This window comes from Lampetra planeri, chromosome 4 (genome assembly GCF_965212315.1).
Source record: "Lampetra planeri chromosome 4, kcLamPlan1.2.h2, whole genome shotgun sequence".
NCBI lineage: Eukaryota > Metazoa > Chordata > Hyperoartia > Petromyzontiformes > Petromyzontidae > Lampetra > Lampetra planeri.
Genome location: NC_136110.1, coordinates 29,474,336 through 29,496,144, shown reverse-complemented (window position 1 = coordinate 29,496,144; position 21,809 = coordinate 29,474,336). Strand labels below are relative to the sequence as shown.

Here is a 21,809-nt window from a genome sequence, read left to right as displayed (position 1 = left end):
TTCAACAAATAACGGACCATTGTGAAAAAGAAATACATTTTCCGAATTACTCAAAGTACAACGTAATGTTATGATGAATTCTCGTGTAGAATTTGGAACGTGCCCCCGTCTTCGTTTCCCCTCTTAGAGCGAGAACTATTCAGAGGCCCAGGAAAGTGCAGACAAAGCGGGAACGCGCCCAGAATTTGTGCCAACAAATTTCAAAGCTCTTTGGGATGTTATGCCAACTCCAGTAATTAGTGTTCATTTTGGTGGTGGCGGCGACATGAATTGTGAAAAGCATGACGTGAGTTGTGAAAATCAAAAACAAAAAAAACGGTTTTAACTTAATTCGATTTTAGGATTCATATTCTTGGTTCTTTCGGTAAAGTCGCGTAGAAGGGAAACAATAAAATAATAAAAATAATAAAAATACAATTCTCACGACGTTTAGATTGCTACACACGCAATCATCATCAGGTGTGAAAACCACAGGTTTATTGTTTTATATTTTTATTATTTTATTGTTTTCCCTTCTACGTGACTTTACCGAAAGAATCAATAATATTAATCCCTGCAGTCACGAAAGCTTTAAATCAAAATTTAGATTTTAGGCGTTAAAAGCAACCTTTAAAATGTGTAGAAAATCTTTAACGTAACGTTTCATCACCAGTTTTATATACTGTATACAGTTTATATATCATAGCACACCACCGATGTGCGTACATGATGCATCGGGGGGTTCAAAGTGTGGCGTTAAATCATTTTGAAGGTATTCAAAAGAAAAACAAACGCATTGAGTCGAGCACGTGTACGAGATAATCACAGCCTACGGGAGGCACGTGGTGGCAGCAGAACCTTGAAACAGTTTGACTCCGAGCACCCAACAACGCCGCATTCAGTACATGCCTTGCAGAGAGTGGCAGCTCCAATCGGCCAATTCCGCCGGCACACCCGGGAAAACCAAGAAGCCAACACGCTTACCACTAATCGATAATATATACGTCATATATATACAATTAAAATAGTTTGCAACATATTTGTCAATCCACTGCGGAATGATGGTCGCCAGGGCCGTCTATGGGGGGTGCGATGCGGAGCCAGAGGCAAATCCCACCTTATGGGCCAACCGAGGCCTTCAAATTATTACATCTGACACTGTGATGTCGCCCCCCCCCCTAACCATGGGGCCCAGGACAGTCGCCCCTATTCGCCGTACCATAGGGACGGCTCGAACACGATGGATGGTCTCCCCACACTTGTTTGACCACGTTGGTCAGTGTGGGTTGGTGAAGGAGGTGTAGGGGTGGGAGATGAGGGGGGGGGGGCGTGTTCAGGACCGAACCAGATACCACTTGCCACTGATGTCAGGCGTGGTAGAAAATCGAACGGAAGAGTGCTGCATTCATACTGAAGTGATCTACCCACGAGGCCACTGCCCCACCATGTAATCCACCACTTGTAATATTTGAACTGTTAACAATATGGCTGAACCATCACGTGGACATGTTTACAAAATGTGTATGTTTCATTAAAACGCATCACCGGGGCAACGGTATTTTGAGTCAAAGTTATGACAATAACATCGTGGTTTGTTTTGTGTGCTTAGTTTGTCGTCCGTCCCGCGCACATCCGATTAGATCGGTTAGTTTTGTACCGTGCGAAAGAAGTTCAACATACATCGTTATATGTGCCACCTATGTTCTGGAATTTGGAGAACAGCAGACGGATTTGAAGTGTGTGAATTTCCTCTTTTCTACCAGATGGTGGATTTGATTGTCAATCACTGTTCGCTGTATTGATTTCGCCACTCGAATTCAACATCTTTACTGAGAACAAATAAAAAATATCAACATTGCGTTGAATGTCGAGGTCTGCCGAACATGACTCCTTTCATGTTAAAATATATCTCAGCCATGAGAATAATGACAAAGTGTCAGCCAATGTTTGGAACGTGGAGCGATGAAATCAGCTTGCGCGCAGATGCGAGGTGCATTATTACATCGCCGGATCGCGAAAGATGACCAGTTCCTTGGGATGGCCTTGATCCAGCTTCGGTTCGATCACGGCTGATAGTGATATGAATACAGCAATGAAGGGAGTAGTGGCGCATTGGTTGACATAGTGTACTATGAGCCATACCACGTAAGTTAGATGCCCGGCTACAGCTAACATCGCTGACGAGTGATATATGGACCTTAACCGTCATCAATCTGCCAATAACCAACGTAGGAATGTATGATTAATTAAAATCCATGGCTTTTAACACCGCACGCGGAGGCCTTCAACCAGCAGTGGATTGACAGCAGGCTGCAAGCTTATTGGTAATCTCTCATGCATCATGTTACGGGAAGTATACGGCGGCGCAGCAAGAGCCATCGTTGGTCTGTACTTCTATGCTGCCACATTTATGCGCCCCGCCTTCACCCACCCGCACCAGACGAGCGTGCTAAGTTTGCTCAAACAATTTCATCACCAACGTAGCGTGGCTCTCATCCAGCGGTGGATTGACCAAAGCAGCTATACATAGTCATGTAAATCAATAGTATTGTTATTATTATGATGATGAATCGGCATAACTTCCCGCGTGGCTCGCAAAACCAGCGTGCATTTGTTACCGCCCACCCCCCCCCAGCCACGCATTCTCTCCGTAGCCGTCTCGTGGCTGCGCTGGGGGGGGGAAGAAAAAAAAATAATTCCACGTGGAAACGACTTCAAAGCGAAAACCCCTCTGGCTTGAGCGAGGCGCGGCGCGGCAACCCCCAGTCCAGCGCAATTGCTGCCGCCGCTGCTGCTACGGCCGCCACCGCCGCTGTTCAACGCCCCCCGGCTCGAGTCTAGGGGGCTCGCAACGTGGCGCTTCCAAATTAGTCTCCCAGCTGGGTCGGTCACTCGCGCTGACCTCTTCTCTTTCATTTAAGGCCATGCTCCTGGGAGCCCTGGCCAGACGGCCGCTTTAGAATAGCAAGGGCCAGTTTTTGAGAGACACCGATACCAGGATACAGGGGGGTGTAGCGTTGGGGTAGGCGGGTTGAGGAGTTGGGGGGGTAGCCGTGGATAGTGAGCGATGTGGTGGTGGTAGGAGGGAGGGAGAGGAGGGAGGGTGATGGGTGTTGTGTGCTCGTAGGAGTGGCTCAATTCGGACACATGAGACGGTAGCACGGATTTGTGAGCGCGTGTCTGCAGCAAGCGGTGGTGGTGGGTGATTGGGGTGGGGGGGGTGTCTTGAACGTCAGTGCATAACTTTAGCCTCGGCTAAAGTTAAGTGTTCCCACATCCTATCCAGAGCCTGCGCTGCACTGCTTGGCCGGGCTAATGCCTTGAGTACACACACACAGACAGGGGCGGCTACTGCGCTCAACGCGACCGGACTATGAGACAAATATGCGCAATTAGCGTGTAGCTGTAGGAGCGGCAGCCCCAGAGGCAAGCGCAGGTGAGGTCACCGATTATATCCGCCGCCCCACTCGACGTGTGCAGAATGCTCACGCACGGTGAAGAGTGGCAGTCGTCGTGAACTAACATCGCGCTGTGCACGAACGGACTCGAATGCCGACGCGGTTTCCAATTGCGAACGCCGTGTGGATTCGGTGCGTGGTAACGTTGCACGCTTTTTGATTGCAACGCGTGGCTCTAACATCGCTGTTTGGCACTGCATCGTAACTAAACGAGGTTTTGATTGTCTAACGCACGCTGCACGCTGTTTGGCTTGCGTTTAGTGTTTTTTTTTATTTGATTCGGATGTACTGCAAATCGTATCCATGCTTTAAACGTCGCCGACTTTATGCAGCATATATTGCTTGTGCTTGTTCGTGATCTGTGCTGTTGTGCAGCACTGGTAACGCAGTTATCGCACAATTTTGTGTTATTTGTTTTGCGTAATAAAGTTTTAATGAATTGATTGCCATCGTGAACGTTGGCCGATTGTCAAGTCGGGGCCGTTCCGAATCGCGGATCTCGTTGCGTTCGTGGCGGTCGAGGAAACGCAACGTGGGACTTGGAGGGATGATGCTGTTGTTGTTATTGTTATTAAGTGTTTTTAATATTATAACATACCTGCTTCAATTGTAAAGTATTATATATCTCGCTGCCAGGAACACGTGTACGTGTTATAGCCCACACCGGTACGATAATGTAAGGCCACGTGTCGATTCATCGCTGGATTAAGGGTTCGTCCGAAGTTGTTGCGCTATACTTCACCACGCTGGTCGGTAGAGCAGTCTGAAGACGGGGGGGGGGGGTGGTTCCTAGGGACTGATGTCAGAAGGCACTCCCTGCTGACACGTCAGTCGTGGCCGCGAAACGAACTCAGCTTGCAGGGTGCAGAGTTCTATAACGTGGGCCGGTGACAGCACTTTGTTATTGTTTCTTGATGGAAGGGAGGGAAGGGAGAAATGTGGTTGTGGTTGCAACTGGAATTATGCGTGACGTTATCCGTCCTCCAATCCCAGCATCTACTCTGGGGGTAGCCTTGTCTCTTTCCACCGATGGGAAAAACTACGTAAATCTTCCCTTGTCGCTACTTGCCCGAGACACAGGAAAATGTGAAATGGGTTCGGGCCATTTGCCAAATCGCATCTATACCAACACTGCACATGTCTTTATCATCTTTTGCCGGCAATGGTAGTATACAGCTATGGGTGGACGATGGCTGTGCATGATTATGTTGAACATTTTGAAGCTCGCAAGAGACAGACATTGCATATGCATCGAATCACTTGCGTAAGAATCCCATTTTTTTTCCTGTTTTACGAAAACGTATACGTTGCATGGTATAGGTTCACGTTACACTCGCGGCGGCGAAATTCAGAACTTACACAAAATAATCGAGTCGAATAACGACTCCGAATTACACTTCGTAGAATCGCTAATGGGTCGTGAGGTGAATCGACCTTTACAGAATTATATCGGGTTACTAAATATGGGCGTTAGCACTTAATTGATTTATATTCATTCTAAAGGCTGACGATCAATGAATGCATCGAATTACGCGGGCAGGAAACGATGTTTTGTTTTACGTGCACAAATTATATGATGAACAGTTAAGGCTAACCTAGCGATGAAAATATACAAACGAGATAAAAAAAAAGACAGAAGCAATACAAACTATGCAGCAAAAAAAGACGAGATAATGAATTCCTGTCATCGAATCATGCCAAATCATGGTTAGTTGAATCTTTATAAAGAGGGCTTCATATCTTGCGGAATGTTTCGTGTCCCCTTCCCCAATCCCTCCCCGTATATTTTCTGGAGCTCAGCCCGGGATTACTGCGGCTGAAATTAATCTGTGGTTATACCCTCAATATGTTAAACCATGGCTTGCTGCCCACGTTTTTCCACCACCCAAGTTCAGTTTTTTTGTTGTTTTTTCTTACTCTATTCCCCACGTATTTCCTTCGCGGTACCTAATTAGCGCTGCGTATTGAGAGCATCCTCTCGTAAGGGTGGGGGGGGAGGGGAGGCAATTGAATTAATTAACTATTCGCCGACCATTAATCAGGCATACATTAACGGCAGTTTAGGTGGAGAGATGTCCTGTGGGGGTCATTGTCCCAGGACAACGATTAAAGCTGATATATATACACTTCACGGAAGCATAAAGGATTATTATTATTAGATACGCAGACACGAGAGCGCCGTGAACGCATCGAGGACCCGGCGGAACGTTCATTATGACAGCCCCAAGGCACGCGCAAATGGCAAGCGAAATATAAACACAAACGCACTCCATGGCTCGCAGCCACCATTGGTAAGGTCACGATCGGTTGCCACTCTCTCTCTCTCTTGGCTGCCTCACAACGCTTCCGACATCTGGTGCGCATTTTGTTTGAAGGGCCACATTCACCCCGAATCCGCCCGATCTCGTAAGATTTCGGAAAGCTAAGCCGGCTCGACGCCTGGTTTAGTGCGCTTCGATGGGTGGCCGCTCGAGGCTTTGCCCGGTGTTGTCAGAGCATGGAGCAGCGAGGCGGGCAGGAGATGGCAGCGTTGAGGGTCAGTCCTCTTTTTTTTTTACGATCAGTGGAAACAAGAAGAGGCTCGGTGTATTCGGCACTTTGCTTCGTTCATCATTTCGTAATTTTTTTTATTTATTAAATTTTAAAACTTTGCTTTATGTAAACCCCCACCTCTCGCTCACTCTCTCGCTCACTCTCTCGTTGTGCGGGTCGAGGGAATATCTTTTTTTTGAACTCCAATGCTTCTATGGGCGTCACGCATGAGACGAAGTATCAATTCAGAATTATTTGCAGAGAAGCGCAACCCTACGTGTTGGCGAACGGCCCACGGAAGTGGATATCACAGAGTTACGTGTGAGATTGTTTCAAGTGACCTCTGCTGCTACACGGAAGAGGGCAGCTCTTCCCCCACACACTCTGCTTTTGAAAATTATGGCAGCCATTGGTAACCGGGCAAAGAACATCAACTTAACCTTTCAGAACTTAACTCACAGGCGATGGCTTCCTGGTATTTGAACCCAAAGTCTCAGAAGCGTCAGCTTGGTGTTGTGAGCTCTATGCGACCCAGACAGCTCTTGTGGCGCTATTGTGAGAATATCACTCGTCATGCACCGCTAAAAGTTTCAAAATGTATATAGAGAGGGATTAAGCCACATTCCAACTGTAGGCTCTATCCTTTCCCCAAAGGGGGCTGCGTGGACAACGCGAGACGCGTGCAGTCGGGTCTAGCGTAATATGTTAAGAAGATAATGGACTCGTATTGGACTCGGCAACACAAAGTTCAATTCCCAGCCACGGCTACACATCAGTGGCGACTGACATCTGAATCCATCTTGGAACTCCTGCCATTCACTACCCCACCCACCCACTGGCCAACGTGGTGAAGTATGGTCAAATAAGCCTCCGAGGCGTGTGAAGGCCTTCATCTAACAAACGAATGATTCTGGAAATTGCCCTTCTTCGTAGTACAATAGCCATTGCCCAAAAACATTACCTTTTATATGTTTCCCCCCCCCCCTCTTTAAGGCCGTAGTATTGACGAACGTACAGTGGTCTTTATTAATTGTGCTTCTCATTCACCGAACAGTGGCTCGACAAAGCACTGTGCTGTGCATTGAATTAACATTACGATGACAGTCAGCCGAGCGTCAGGAATAGCAATGCAACGGATGTCACAATGCATGCATTCAAATCAATTCTTCTGCCCAACGACGCACCGAATCGCGAGCATAATCATCTATTACTTATAATGAATGCAATTTGTATGGAACCTACCTGTGTGTGCTGTTACATTGAGGCGATAGTAACAAACGATACGGACAATAGAAATGAGACGGGCGATACAGACTGCGCAAACGAAATAGGGTATTACTAAAGAGGCATAAAGAACTGGGCAGAATGCACGAGATTCACAGTCGAAATGAAACCGAGCTAATGAGCCAAGCACGAACGAGACGGACAGAGCATAAGAGACGGAACAAACGAGGCACGACGTACATGAGTCAGCCAATACGAGACAATTCATCGTCAGCCATGATCAATCCACTGCTGCTGGATGAAGCCCCCCCCCCCCTTCGTAGAATGTCTTAATCACTGACGGTTCTGCCATGCAACAAACAGCCTAGCACCGGATTTCATTGGCTCCATCTCTACGGTGAATGCCCTAAGGGGGGTGTGTGTGTGTCCCCTACACAACCCCCCTTAAACTCCCACTCGACCACAGGCCAGCATCAACCTTTGGCTCGTGTCCTGCACAAGCCCATTTGCGTTTTATTATAAGTCACAACTGATGGCTTTCACCGGCACATGTTCACTAATTCATGTGTTCATCTTTCCCTTTCTGTAATTCAAAGCGTACACTTACCCACGCTTCTGTGTGCGCTATTCAGCGTCTATTCCATTTTGTTTGTCAATTGAATTGAACTCAGTTCACCCGATTCATATTTCTGAGCGCGCTGACTATTGTGCAACCGCTCCCCTTTCTTACCCTAACCCACCACATCCTGTATATATATATGTTTGGATTGAATATAGGCAATCATGACCTCTGTGCCCCAGAAAACACAATTGTTCATTCAGCCTTAAGCGCAACAGCCACTCACATTGGGAAAGCGATATTGGACATGGCTTCACCACAGGTGAACTGGCCTTGGGTGTGGGAGGCACGCAGCTGCCCTGTCGGCCAAGAATTAATACGATTTCTTTGTACAACCGCAGTGCGAATCGCGGCCAAATGAGTCTGCTTTGGGTGCCCGTTGGAGCTCAACGCAACTGCTGTGCGCGCCTATCTCGCATTCATACTGTTGGCGATGTTGACTGTTTCTATTTTTTTGCTAACAACCAGGGCCATGCATGGTGAACCCTCGGCTACGGCCACGGCAAGAAACGCTTAAGAAGAGATTGTTTTGGTAACACTCAGACGGTCGAGGGTTTCTGTGAAAGTTTGGCCACGCGGTATGACCGAAATGCGTTTCCCCCTCTTAAGTGGCCAGGTTTTTTTGCTTGTTTGTTTATTTGTTTTTGGGTCGCCACTTGTTTATGAGGTTTTTTTTTCAACGCATTTCCGTGCCACTGTTTGTGGGTGTTCGTTGTTTAAGTGTCTTTCGTCACCCTACTGCTGGCGAAATGCCTCTCATCCCAAAGTGGAATTGCTCGCGCTGGCCAGCGTGCAACTTGCGTCGCACCTGGGGTGATTCGACAGATGAATTCCGCCTTTTTTTAAATGTTAACCAGCAAAGTGCTAATCGGGGGCTTAGCAGCGGCATAGTTTCGCCTCCGTTCGATTCCTGCCTTGCGGCTAGCTAACATCGAGTGGCGAGCGGCGTCTAAAGCCGTCCTGGGTGTCTATCCACTTCACCGGACCGCAACCGAGCAGCACTGTGACGCATGGTCAAACAACTAACACGACTGGCACTAGATGGGAAGGCCTTCATTCAGCAGTGGATTGAAAAAAGGTCCGTACATTCTGTATTTGATGATTAGAGAATTGACACATATATATCAGCTCAGGGGGGGGGGGGGGGGGGGACTTACAGACTGACACACACGCATCGTTATACTCTCGATATTTAGAGTCTACGGCGATTGCGTTGCTTCAATCTGCACGGGGATTCGACAAAAACGAAAAGAATGGCGGGCATTTGTATCGATTTTGTTATCAAGCGACGCTTCGTAGGCACAGAAGTGATGCATCATCGGCTGCACATTATGGCATGAGCGTTAAGATGCAATATACATCACTCGGACGTCGCTGGCAAGGATGAGTTTGGTGTTTTTCTCTTTCTGCCGGGCTCACCCGACAAGGCAAAGTTCACGCGTTGACCTCGGGGGACGAAACCCTCTTTTCAGGAGTGGCAATGCCAGCAATTAAAGGGATTTTTCTCTCTCTCTCTCTTTTAGAACGCGAATTTTTTGTTGTTTAAATGAGCGTGTCGATAGATTTGATTAATGTCTCGCAATGGGGCACGGTCACTCGCTCTGCTTTAAAGCATCGCGTCGCTTCGAGCAGCCGTCGGCCGGTTTGTTTAACGCGGGGGGGGGGGGAGGTTGGAACCCTGACCGTTCCCGCGACTTAATTGCCTTTGCGGCCCGCGGTCACACGAGGCCCTCCCGACCTGAGCACTTCCTAAAGCCTCGCAAATTATATATGTATAATTATTTTTCGTTTTAAAAACAGTCATTGCATGCAAGCATTCGAGCGGCACTAATCGGATGCTGAGAGGGGAGAATATTTTCCACGTGGAAACTGCGTGTGTTCATGATATGCCCCACACCTCCGAATTAGCAATGTTGGCTACGTACGGTGCGAACGAAGGTCAACATACAGGACGCACATAATTGCCCTGCTCACTCACTGTTGCCACTGCGAGACAATTATTATCGGATAACTCCGGGGTGTGTGTTAATGCTTGGCGCGCCAAAGGTATTTGTGGGTTAAATTGGGGCTTAGGAAGGAAAAGGTGATATACCTAGCCCCTGCTTTTGACTGAATCTTGACCTGCGCGTGGCCATCAGAGTAACGTCTCTCCTGCAGTGCTGCGTCACAACGCATGCAGGGCGTGGCGCGCGTTTGCTGTTGCATCCACGAACGGTGACAATCTTTGGCACGTGCACACACGCACACACACCGTGCACGTCCAACAAGGCACGCGCAAGCACCCCATCGCAAACGATCCGTCACCTCCCACCCTCGAGTAAAAAAAGGAGTCCAATAACGTGAACGCACAACCCTGCCTATTCACTGCTGTATGGGATTCCCCACGCCGCGTCAATGATTGCGGTCGTTTGACCATACTTCACCACGCTGGTCATTACGGGTTGGTTAAGGGCGGGGTGGGTGAGGGTTGCGGCGAGGGGGGAGGGTACCAGTTGGAATTTAATGCACGTCACTGGGTTGACAGCACAATGCGCCAACCACTGCACCACCACTCCTATTCTTACGTACTTATCTATCTGTTTTGATTGTGTAACATTTTATGCGTTCATTCCGATTTGTGAGGGGTGGGGTAGGGGGTATGGTGGGGGGCAGTGTGTGTTACAACCCGTTCAGATAGCACTTGCCATTGATGTCAGTCGTGGCTGGGAATCGAAGAGGGGGGATGCATTCCAATAGCGCATTGCGCTAACCACAAATATGATGTCACATTTGTATTAATGGACGAGCGTCTGCTTTCGCACACGGTTTGTTCCATCTTTAAAATGCCACAACAGAGAGATACGCACGTGGGAAATTCTCTTCACGCCGACAATAACAACAACAACAGCAACACGAAAGCATGTCGTTTATTTTCCTCGCAACAGCAAACTATAGGCCGCAAAGCGAGCGTGCTTGTGTTCCCCGCGCAGAAGTCACGTGGAGAGAAAGATGCGCGCACAATTCCCAGTGGCGCACACTGCACACACGCACACACAACACAAATGTGTCCCTATGCTGGGGCAAGTGCTGTTCGAGAGCACATGTGAAGGCCGGCACGGCGCACTGGGGAGGGGGGTGCAGTGGCCAGCACCACGCCTTTGTCTCCAGAGTGGATGTTTACACACTGCACCAGGTACTCATTGAAGGCTGAGTCGACCTAGAGGACCCCCCACATAAGCACACATCGACACGAATGCACGTTGCACTGTAAGTTATGGCGAATGAAAGGGAACCATTGTCCCCAAGGTAAATGTTGCGTCTCATCGCAGACCGCGCCACGTTGTGTTTTAGTTGATGAGTCAGGGACAACTTCTTATTTAGTTTGCATAATGTATTAAGGGCTATGGGCTAGGGTTCATGGTTATGGGTTAGTGATGAGGTTACTCTTTGGGGTTCATGGTTTAGGGTTAGGCTCAGAGGCGTAGCTAAGATATTTTGCGCCCGGGGACGAACTATAAAATTGGCGCCCCCCACCGTTTAATCACATTTTCCTATTACATCGAATAAGGAATAACAATTTAAATTTTAATGAAACATTGTATTTAAAGAAGCAAATTTATAGAAATTATATTACATGGCTCACTCAGTCACTGTCGTAGACTGGTTGACATAGTCTACAAAAAATACATTTTTTTTGATTTCACTGTCGCAAACTGGTCAATCACGTAATCAAAATCTGTTTTTTCCCATGTTTCTCTTTCAACGCTAAGAAGAGCAAGATCGCTGAGACGATCTTGTCCCATTGAAGCACGCAAATACGACAACATAAGTTTCAATTTGCTGAACGACCGCTCACAGCTTGCAATTGAAACTGCTATTGTCAATACAATTTGCGTGAAATTCGCAAATTCGTAAATATGTCGTCTCCATAAAACACAATAAAACCAAGAATATCCATAGGAGTTTCTGGTAGAACTTCATTCCGGTTACTGAGCAGCATTTTGCAATCTCCAATTTCTGTGAAAAGTTCGTGGCCATTGATGTCGGTGCCATAGAAATTTCCAAAATATGTGCAATTTCGACGAATTGCATCGACATCTGTGTCGGATAGAAGAGTTTTGACGTCCAGCAGAAATCCAAATTTTGTGTTCAGGTCTTTTAGTCGTAAAAACCGTGTTGACATCTCCTGTTGAAGTCGATAAAATACGCTCTTCATAACGCACACAATTTCTTCTTCTGCTGAAAGTCCTGCATCTCTTGCCAGTTCTCCTGGCATCTTCCGACGTCGCCTAATTCTTCTGTCCACATCGATCCCCCAGGCTGTGCATCTTGTTTTGGCGTTTTCTACAGCAACCTGGCTCAAATCATCACGAAGCTTGACAAATTCATGCTCCAAAGATTCAAGATCAGTTGCTGCTTCCTTGAAATTCATAGTAGGATCCTGTAAGCGCTTCTGAACACAATCAATTTTTCCAAGAATGACATTCCAGAAAATGTAATAAAACTATGAAGTTTAAATTTAATTCGCATGCCTGTAACTGTTCTGCATCACTTCTGGTTTCAGGCGTCATAGTTACGTCCTCCGAAAATTTGTCTAGTAGCCCTACTAGTTCATCCAGTCCTTCATAGATAGCTTTAACAGCTTCTGATCGTGCACTCCAGCGTGTTTCAGGCCGTCGTAGTTTCCGCCACCAAGAAACAGGCCAGTGACTAAGGCTGAAAGACTGCGCCTGTCTGTTGTTTGGGACGTTCTTCCATGTAAGTTCTTAATAGGCGCGCGTACCAAAATGTAATTACATGACATGTAGGCTGTGTGTGGCGGGATACATAAACTTTTAGGTTGAGGTGTAGATTTGTGCAGTAGTTTCAGGCTGCCGCGCCCGCCGCAATAAGTTATCATGTAACGTTGTAAGCCTCATTTTGGCGCCCCTTTACCTTGGCGCCCGGGGACATATGTACCCCCCTGCCCCCCCCTAGCTACGCCTCTGGGGTTAGGGGTTATCGTGCAGGTTCATGGATAGGGTTATGAGAGGTAGGTACAAAGTTAGGGCTCGTAGTTAGTTATAGGTTAGGGTTGAAGTGTAGGTGCTACAGTGTTGGCTGTCGTCTTATGGGTTCGATTGTAGGCTTCGTGGGATAGGGGTTAAGGTTCAGGGGCTTTGGTTTCGGGTTGGAGTCGGGGTTACCCCGTGATTATGAGTATCCTTTAGGGGCAGTGATACCCAGCTATTGCAATCACCAGCGAAAAGTCATCCTCAAATTACAAATACTCTTTGGGTTTTTCGGTAAAGTCACGTGGGTAGAAGTACAATAAAATAAAACAAATCACGACGTTTCGATCGCAACACAAGCGATCTTCATCAGGTGGGACAACCACAGCAAGAAAATGCTGAAGTGGACGGGAGAGCTGCCGTGGAAAGAGGTTTTATAGGTAAGAGAGGGGGGAGGAGCAAGGGGGGAGAGAGAGAGGGGGAGGGTTGGGGGTAGGGGTAGTCGCGTGAGCGCTATAGGAAGAGGACGTGAGGCTGGGGGGGAGGGGGGAAGTGGGCGGGGCTAGAAGTCGGAAGCTGAGTGTGGGACACGGGGGGGGGGACAACAGATAAAAAATTAACCCGTAAAAACAAAGTTTTTCACTATAAATCCTTTATATGCGTGGCATCGGTTTAATTTTATTATTCATTTCTGTTTTTCTTGAGTAAGAGTTTCATTTTTATCACATTGGCATTTTTTATTAAATATGAAAAAAAAATTCCTAAAAAGTGGAAAATTTTGGAAAAAAACATTTTCCGAAAATAAATTGTCACGCACAACGAGTCTGTGTGCAAAATGTCAGCTCGATTGGATCACGGGAAGTGGGTTAAAAAACGACCGAAAGATTTGCAAGGTCGTAAGCGCGCAAGCAAGCAAGCAAGTGAACTTAATATAAAGGATTTAAAAAAGTGTCCTAGTAAACCGGCCGGTACCTATAGCTCTCCCGTCCACTACAGCATTTTCTTGCTGTGGTTGTTCCACCTGATGAGGATTGATTGTGTTGCGATCGAAACGTCGTGATTTAATTTGTTTTATTTTATACCTACGTGACTTTACCGAAAGAACCAAAGAGTATGGATTGCTGCAGTCACGAAAGCGTCAAATCAAGATCAAATTGTAAATGTTGTGGATTTACTGTCAAACACACCGGTGTGCTGAAGTAGTAACTAATTGGCACGTTCTGTTTACGTGACAAACCTTACTAACTGGCTGCGTCGGCTGGTCGGTGGATTAACGGCACATTTTTAACGACGCGATCTACTCCAAAGTAATATTTGTCATGAGTGATACCCAATACCGCTTTTCTCGCCACGCATATGTGGGGACAATATTCTCGGTGGTGGTAGCAAATGGGTTAAGTGGGCTTTGTTTGCACGTCCACGGAACTTGATCCCACGAACCTCTCTTGTCACACAACAACAACAACCGCCATTCGCCTACGAAGTGGCGGTGACGTCACCACGACGCTTGTGCCAGGCTATGTGCACCTTGAGGCCACGTGAAGTGTCGAACGCCCGCTGGCAGGAGGTCACGGGGCAAGACCCAGCAGGTGCCCACGGGTCGACTGACTGAGATGACTGGCTGATGCACCACCTGTGCCAACACACGCACGCACACAGAGACCTTCCGAGGGTCGGCGGTGTTGGACTCCACTCCACCATGGCTGCCGGTGAGAGCAGCAGTCGGATGACTCGTTGGCTCTGGTTCGCCGGACTTCTGCTGGCGCTCGGCGGAAGAGAGTCGGTGGCGGAGAGAGCCGGTAAATCTGAACGTATCCCGGGGTTTGAAAGACGTTAAGAGAGGAGGAGGAGGGCCCCACGTGTTTGGGTCTCGACGCAATGGGTCTCCGTACCTTTTCAGAAACATATTCAATGACAAATTAAGCATTAGGCTCCGGTAAGCACACTGAGATTTTATGAATGGAGTGTTTATCTTACAGAGAGGCGGTACAGCAAAATCCAGTGTTGCAAGTCAATGCTCCCACGTGTGCGTGGGGAGGCCCTCATCCAGCGGTGGATTGGCAAAGGGCTGTCCTGGATATCTTTCAAGTGACTCACCTGTTTCCAAATGACTGCATTGATTGATCATACGGCAAACAAACAATAACCCAACACTACATTTAAAACTTGTAATGCAGCACAAAATATCATGATAAACATTCATTCATGGAATTGGCCAAATATCCAAATGTAACAGGACCCTTATTTTTTTAAAGAATCTTGAGACTCAGCCTTTCCTGGGTAAAATAATAATACTGTACTATAATTGGCATCGCATTTCTAACTTGTCTCTATTGGGCATCTAACAGTGCAGCATTCTGCAACCCTAATTAATAACTGGCACTGTATAATTGTGAATTACTCTGACTCACAGCACAAAGACAACTTTGCAACACTTCGGGTTAAATGGTTTTGTTACGTAACCGTGAGCCCAAAGCCGTTCCATCCAACGCCTCGGTCTGCAAGCGGGTGGGCTCACAGCGAGTCGCGATCATTAAATAGTCGGGTCACGGTGCCATCAATTGATGTTGATCATTTTAAACGCTCACAGCGGCGCGTGTGGAATTGAGCGTGCGAGATCCCGATTCATCTTACGAGTTGTGCGAACGATAAGCTACCAGTGGCACGTTGGGGCTAATGAGGAGGGGGGGGAGGGAACCCCTCGTTGAAATAAAAAAAAGGGAGAGACTCACAAAACGAGAGGAAAATACAAAACGAGGGCTTTTAAATGCGACAATCGACTCTGGAATCGAATCGTTACAGTCAAATGAAATCGCCATAATTGATCGAATCGCAGCAGGATGCAGACGTGACTAGGCAAATCCCTGCCACTGGATGCTCTCCATATCCCAAGCCATCGCCATCTCCCGCAATCCTTCGATGTAAATAACACACGCAACAAAGACAAATATACCCCATATAGCCTTAACCGACTGTCGGGGCAAGTGCTGTTAGCGAGCACTTATCAAGTGCCCGGAAGACACACGAGGGGTTTGGCGGCCAGCACCACGCCCGGCCGCCTTTGTCAATGTTTACACACCGCTACACCAGGTACTCATTTGAGGCTGAGTCGACCTAGGGGACAGGGCCCAGGACCGTTTCAGGTGGCCGTGAGCGGGACTCGGACTCGGGACGCCGGGTCCGTAGCGCATCGCAGGAGCAGCGCGCTCGCCGCCACACCGATCGCTCCCCTCCTCCACCCAGCGACGACAACACACAACAGTTGATTACTTGAACCCTGCGTCCTCTTGGTCGGCGCAGACCTTTGCTCAGAGCTCAGCGAGGGAGTCGTTGAGCAAACTGCAACGGGGACAAACTTGGGCGCGTGACACGCGGCGGCGGTGCCGGCAGGCAGCGCGCATTGACGCGCGTAAGTTGACTCGTCGCGAGTCTCGAGGGGTTTCATTCTTTCTTTCTTTTCGTCATTCTTTCTCATGCGTGCGTGCAACTTGGCGCAGCAAGCCCGCGCTTCTCACCGGCAACAACTGGAAAAAAGAGAGAGAGGATCTATTTTTTTCCCCCCTGTTAAAAATGCGGAACTTATTGGCTTTGTGGGGGGTGTTGCGTGGATGACCAGGGGAAGGCGCAAAGGGAGGTCCCCATTTAAATGCGTGTATGTGGCAGGAGGGATTTTAGTGGCTTTGGGATATTCGTCGCACGTCGCCTTTGCACGCTGCACCCCGGGGATGTGTCCACGGGGCTGCGCGCACCGAACTCTCCTCCACCTCCTCCTACCGCCGCTGCTGCTGGCAATCTCCCTGTCTCCTCGGCGCGCCGTTCCCCAGCGTCTCGACCCCGACGCGTCCCCGCCGCTCTTCGCGATGTCCGCAGGTTGTCGGAACGTGCACTACGACCTCGTGTTCCTGCTCGACGGCTCGTCGAGCGTGGGCAAGGGCAACTTCCAGAAGGTGCGCGAGTGGGTGTCCAACCTCGTGGGCTCGTTCGACACGGGCCGCGAGAGGACGCGCATCGGGGTGGTGCGCTACAGTGACAGCGCGCACACCGAGTTCGAACTGGGCTCCCACTTCGCAAAGGAGGACGTGAAGCGCGCGGCGCACAACATCAAGTACACCGGCGGCAACACGCGCACGGGCGACGCCATCAGCTACATCACCAAGCACAGCTTCTCGGAGGAGGCGGGCGCGCGGCCTCACGACTCGTCCGTGAACAAGGTGCTCGTGCTGCTGACGGACGGACGCAGCCAGGACTGGGTGCTCGAGCCGGCCAAGGAGGCGCGCGCCGCCGGGGTGCGCGTCTTCGCCATCGGCGTGGGCGAGGCGATGCGCGAGGAGCTCGAGGAGATGGCGTCCGAGCCGCTTGACGCGCACGTCTTCCACGTGTCCGACTTCGATGCCATCGACAAACTTCGAGACATCCTGCGCCGGAGGATTTGCGAAAGTGAGCGCTCTCCCCCCCCTCCCCCGCACCACCTCTCTCTCGTGTTCACCTCCCGTCGAACCTCCCTCTCTCTCCCCTCCACCTGCCCATGGTTTCGAAAGGTGCGGGGCTGGTCAGCTGGAAACGTGTGCGCCGAGTGAGTGTTCACGCTCAGCAGGGGCGACGTGTCTTCTGAGCGTTCAGTGTTCATCGGCGGCAACGCGTGTACTGACTGTTCATGTTCATCAGCGGAGACGTATCTTTAGTGTTCATCAGCAGCAGCAACGCGTCTTTAAGTGTTCAATGTTCATCAGCGCAACGCGTCTTTAAGTGTTCAGTGTTCATCAGCGGCAACGCGTCTTTAAGTGTTCAGTGTTCATCAGCGGCAACATGTCTTTAAGTGTTCAATGTTCATCATCAGCAACGTGTCTATGAGTGTTCAGTGTTCATCAGCGGCAACGCGTCTTTAAGTGTTCAGTGTTCATCATCAGCGGCATCGTGTCTTTGAGTGTTCAGTGTTCATCAGCGGCAACGCGTCTTTAAGTGTTCAGTGTTCATCAGCGGCAACGCGTCTTTAAGTGTTCAGTGTTCATCAGCTGCAACGTGTCTATAAATGTTCAGTGTTCATCAGCGGCAACGTGTCTAAGTGTTCAGTGTTCATCAGCGGCAACGTGTCTATGAGTGTTCAGTGTTCATCAGCGGCAACGTATCTTTAAGTTTTCATCAGCGGCAACATGTCTTTAAGTGTTCAGTGTTCATCATCAGCAACGTGTCTATGAGTGTTCAGTGTTCATCAGCGGCAACGCGTCTTTAAGTATTCAGTGTTCATCAGCGGCAACGCGTCTTTAAGTGTTCAGTGTTCATCAGCGGCAACGTCTGAGTGTTCAGTGTTCATCAGTGGCAGCGCGTGCACTGGGTGTTCAGTGTCCGTGTCGACGATTGGTAGAGTGGAGCAAAGTTAGGTGTTTATTTTTTATTTTTGCAGGAGTAGCCTGATGAATGTTTCAAACGATGCTGCCGGCAAATCATTGCAGTGGGCAGTGGAGGGGGTGTTCGTTGTTGTTGTTATTGTTGATGCTGCGATTTTGTGGTCAATGGTTTGAGATTGGTGACCCCCCCCTCCTCCACACACACACACCACATCCGTCAGTCTCTGTACCGCTGTGAAAGTGAGTGAGGGCGCGGTCTGGTTCTGGCCACCGCGTTCTCAACTTTTGCGGCGGGAGACGCAACGCCATCCGCGTGTTTGTCGAGAGCTTCTCGTTGAATTAATTGCATTTTGTGGTCACCAGGAGGCGATTAGATTGCCGTTGTCACGAAATAACTCGAGATGAGTTGGGTGTATTGCATCGTTAGGTTCACTTTAGCGCATGCAGCCAGAGTTTATGTTGAATTTCAAGTCAAACTAAGCAAGTTGTTTTTCAATCTTGATTTGAAGCATTCGTGACCGCAGGAATCCATACTCTTTGGTTCTTTCGATAAAGTCACGTAAGTATAAAATAAAATAAATCACGACGTTTCGGGCGCAACACAAGCGTCTATCACCTGATGTTTTTGTTGTTTTCACTGATGCAGACGCCCATATCTGACTGTTTTACGTAAGGGTACAAACTCATCACAGATGCGTGCATGTTTACGGGGTGATCTTGTGTTCGCGTGGGCAATTAGAGTCACTTAGTGGATGTTCGATAACAAAACAAGTTTACAGCCGAAAGATTGTTTTTATGGAAGCTTACAAAAAGTTATCATATAATAAAGGAATTTATTTTAATTTTTTTACCAATCGGTGCTTCGTACAAACAAACCCAATCGGGCACCTGATTATGAGAAGACTACTCCAGCGAGCGGTAGTTTTGATGTGACATCTGTCGCCTAATTATAGATCGCAATTTACGGCTTGGGAACAATGCTTGGTGCAGGACACACAAATCATCTCCTGGCAGCCGTTAACGCAACAAGAACAAACACAAAAAAAGGCAAATTGCTCAGACAATGCCGGCCGTTCAACTCAACTGACTCGAAACGTGGCGTTTTCGCTCAATTGGGTTAAATCTTGAAGATTGCAAACACAGTTTTCTTGTTTGAATTTTTTTTTATTTTCTATGCAGTGTGCAGCTATGCAATTGGTTCGGGGAGATTGTGTAATTCCGTGTGAAATTGCTCTTTCGTTTTTCCTAACCGTGCACCTACCCTCGCTTGTGTGAAATCTTACCCCCCTTTTCACCGACACACACTCAACTCCCCTTGCCCATGGGTGCCAAGTTCATAAAAAAAGGAATAAGTAGAAAAAATGGTGCAATTTTGATTTTTTTTTACATTTTCACTTTAAAGCACAATCCATTGTATCCTAAAGTACTACGCTTAGCTCCTTACAATTTGCCCTGGAAGTGTGCCAACATTTGACCGAATGAAAAGCGCTTTTGAACATATTGTATGTGTGGCTGAGCCAAGATTACCAATATTCCGGGAGCAGAGCCACTATGATGTGGAAAAAACCCAACGGCGGTTTGTCCCAGAGCCCCCCCACCACACCTATCGTGGGCCCTGCCCACCATCGCGTCTCATCTCAGACGAAGGCAGTCCAAAATCAGAAAACAGTATTTATACTGGAGGAATCCGACAAGCGACGAAACTCCTTTATTTTTCGATTTAAAGCTTTCGTGACTGCAGGGATTCATCTTCTTGGTTCTTTCGGTAAAGTCACGTAGAAGGGAAATAATAAAATAATAAAAATAAAACATAATAAAATACAATTCTAACGACGTTTCGGCCACAACGCAAGCAGCCGTCCTCAGGTGTCGAAAGACAGCGTTCTTCAGACGCTGTCTTTCCAACAGACCTGTTCTTCACCTGAGGACGGCTGCTTGCGTTGTGGCCGAAACGTCGTGAGAATTGTATTTTATTATGTTTTATTTTTATTATTTCTCTTCTACGTGACTTTACCGAAAGAACCAAAAAGATATTTTATTTTTACAGACGTCCAGTCGCATATGTAAAAATAAAAAGAGTGGGGAGAGTGAATCCATTTCTCATAAAAGTTGACATTGAAGACACGTAATTGTTTCTCGGTGATGAAACTTCCTGGAATTTTATAGAAAGTCAATATTTATTTAAGAGAACAAAAGATAATTCTTCCGAGAAATGTTCACACTGCAGAAATGTGGTTTTCGCCTTCCTGCTTCTCTTTGTTCACTCAATCCTGTCCCGATCTCCACTTCCACGTGTGCTCGCTCTTCACATTTGATCAAAAAAGATTATTATACATAAAGCGTTTTACTATTTGGAACCTCCTGGTTACACCAGCCCACAGGGGATTTTTGTGTCCGTCCATCGTGCAGGGAGGGGCTGGGTGGGGAGGGAGGGGCTGAGTGGGTAGGAGAGGGTGGGGAGGGGCTGGGTGGGGAGGGTGGGGCTGGGTGGGGAGGGGAGGGTGGGGAGGGGCTGGGTGGGGAGGGTGGGGAGGGGCTGGGTGGGGAGGGTGGGGCTGGGTGGGGGGTGGGAGCGGTGGGGCTGGGTGGGGAGGGGCTGGTCACCCCGTGGTGCCCTTATAAAACTCAACGTTTAACCTACTCACGCCGGCTTGTGCCCGCCCTCACAGTCGGGCATATTTGCGGAATACACCACGCCGCCGTTGACCCTGGCCATTGACCGAGCAACCCAACGTTCCTACCAGCTCCCTCCGCAGGAATGTGTAAGAGGTAGAAAAGTGGCGTAGTGGTGAGCACACCGTGCTACAAAACCAGACTCGGGTTCGTCTTCTGAGCACAGCTATCATTGAGTGGTGAGAGATATCTACACGTGTCATGGCATGGCCTCCTCCTTCACTAATCCGCGCTGACCAGCGTGGTGAAGTATGGTCAAACAGCTCACACGACCAAACACACGGCATGGCGAAGCCCTCGCCCAATGTGGATTTACGATGGGCTGTAAATTATACAAAAATTTAACGAAACGTTTAATAATTGATCAAATATATGGATATGAACTGTAACGTGCGTTTCCACTTTTCATGGTTTGATGCCGCAAGTGACACGAGGTATGTATGTGCTGCATTTAGTCTGCCACTCTAAAATACAAAGTCAGTGGGGTTTTTTCGTTCGGGTAATTATTGGTGGTCCTGGAAGCTCTCTATCGCGATGGCGGTGTTCAACACAGTTTGTCTGCACTTGACTTATCCTAATTTATCTCAGTGGGACGTTGCCAAGGCTGCTATTTTCATTTTTTACATTATCTCTGGGCTCCTGTGTGGTATGTATAGCAGATATAATCAATACGTAGAGGTCAAACTGGAATTTGCAGAGCTCCAGTCTTTGAGCATTATGGGGTTACGCCTATTATTCCCCCCCTCCCTCGCCAGAGGGTTAAAAGAGGGTCATAAAGGTGGCCTGGGTGATGGTATTCAATTCCATCATGTGAATTCACTGAAAAAAACAACAACACAGGCTCTGGGGTTGAGGCAGTAAAATGTGGCAGCAGACGTAGCCTCCAGCGAGGCTTTACATTTTGCGAGTGACCTCTGTGTTTCTTGTCTCGGCTTAATGTCACCCGTTATTGCAATTGCGTTATTTGTTACACGTCCGTCCGTCGTGAGGGAGTAAAACTGGGCCAAGC

The 21,809-nt window shown here is 48.3% G+C and overlaps 1 protein-coding gene across 2 annotated transcripts in view; it reads left to right on the top strand.

Annotated features, from left to right (window-relative positions):
- Positions 1-3,220: 3,220 nt before the first annotated feature.
- Positions 3,221-21,809, top strand: part of COL22A1 (collagen type XXII alpha 1 chain) — a 167,115-nt gene continuing 148,526 nt past the window's right edge. Inside the window, exons 1-3 of one of the 2 annotated variants that reach the window (XM_078593716.1) lie at positions 3,221-3,415; positions 14,442-14,581; positions 16,653-17,219. In XM_078593716.1, coding sequence (XP_078449842.1) covers positions 14,482-14,581; positions 16,653-17,219 — 667 coding nt within the window. In that variant the 5' untranslated portion in view covers positions 3,221-3,415; positions 14,442-14,481. Of the gene's footprint in view, positions 3,416-14,441; positions 14,582-16,170; positions 17,220-21,809 lie in introns of those variants that run through there. The other variant, XM_078593715.1, reaches the window with a different exon arrangement.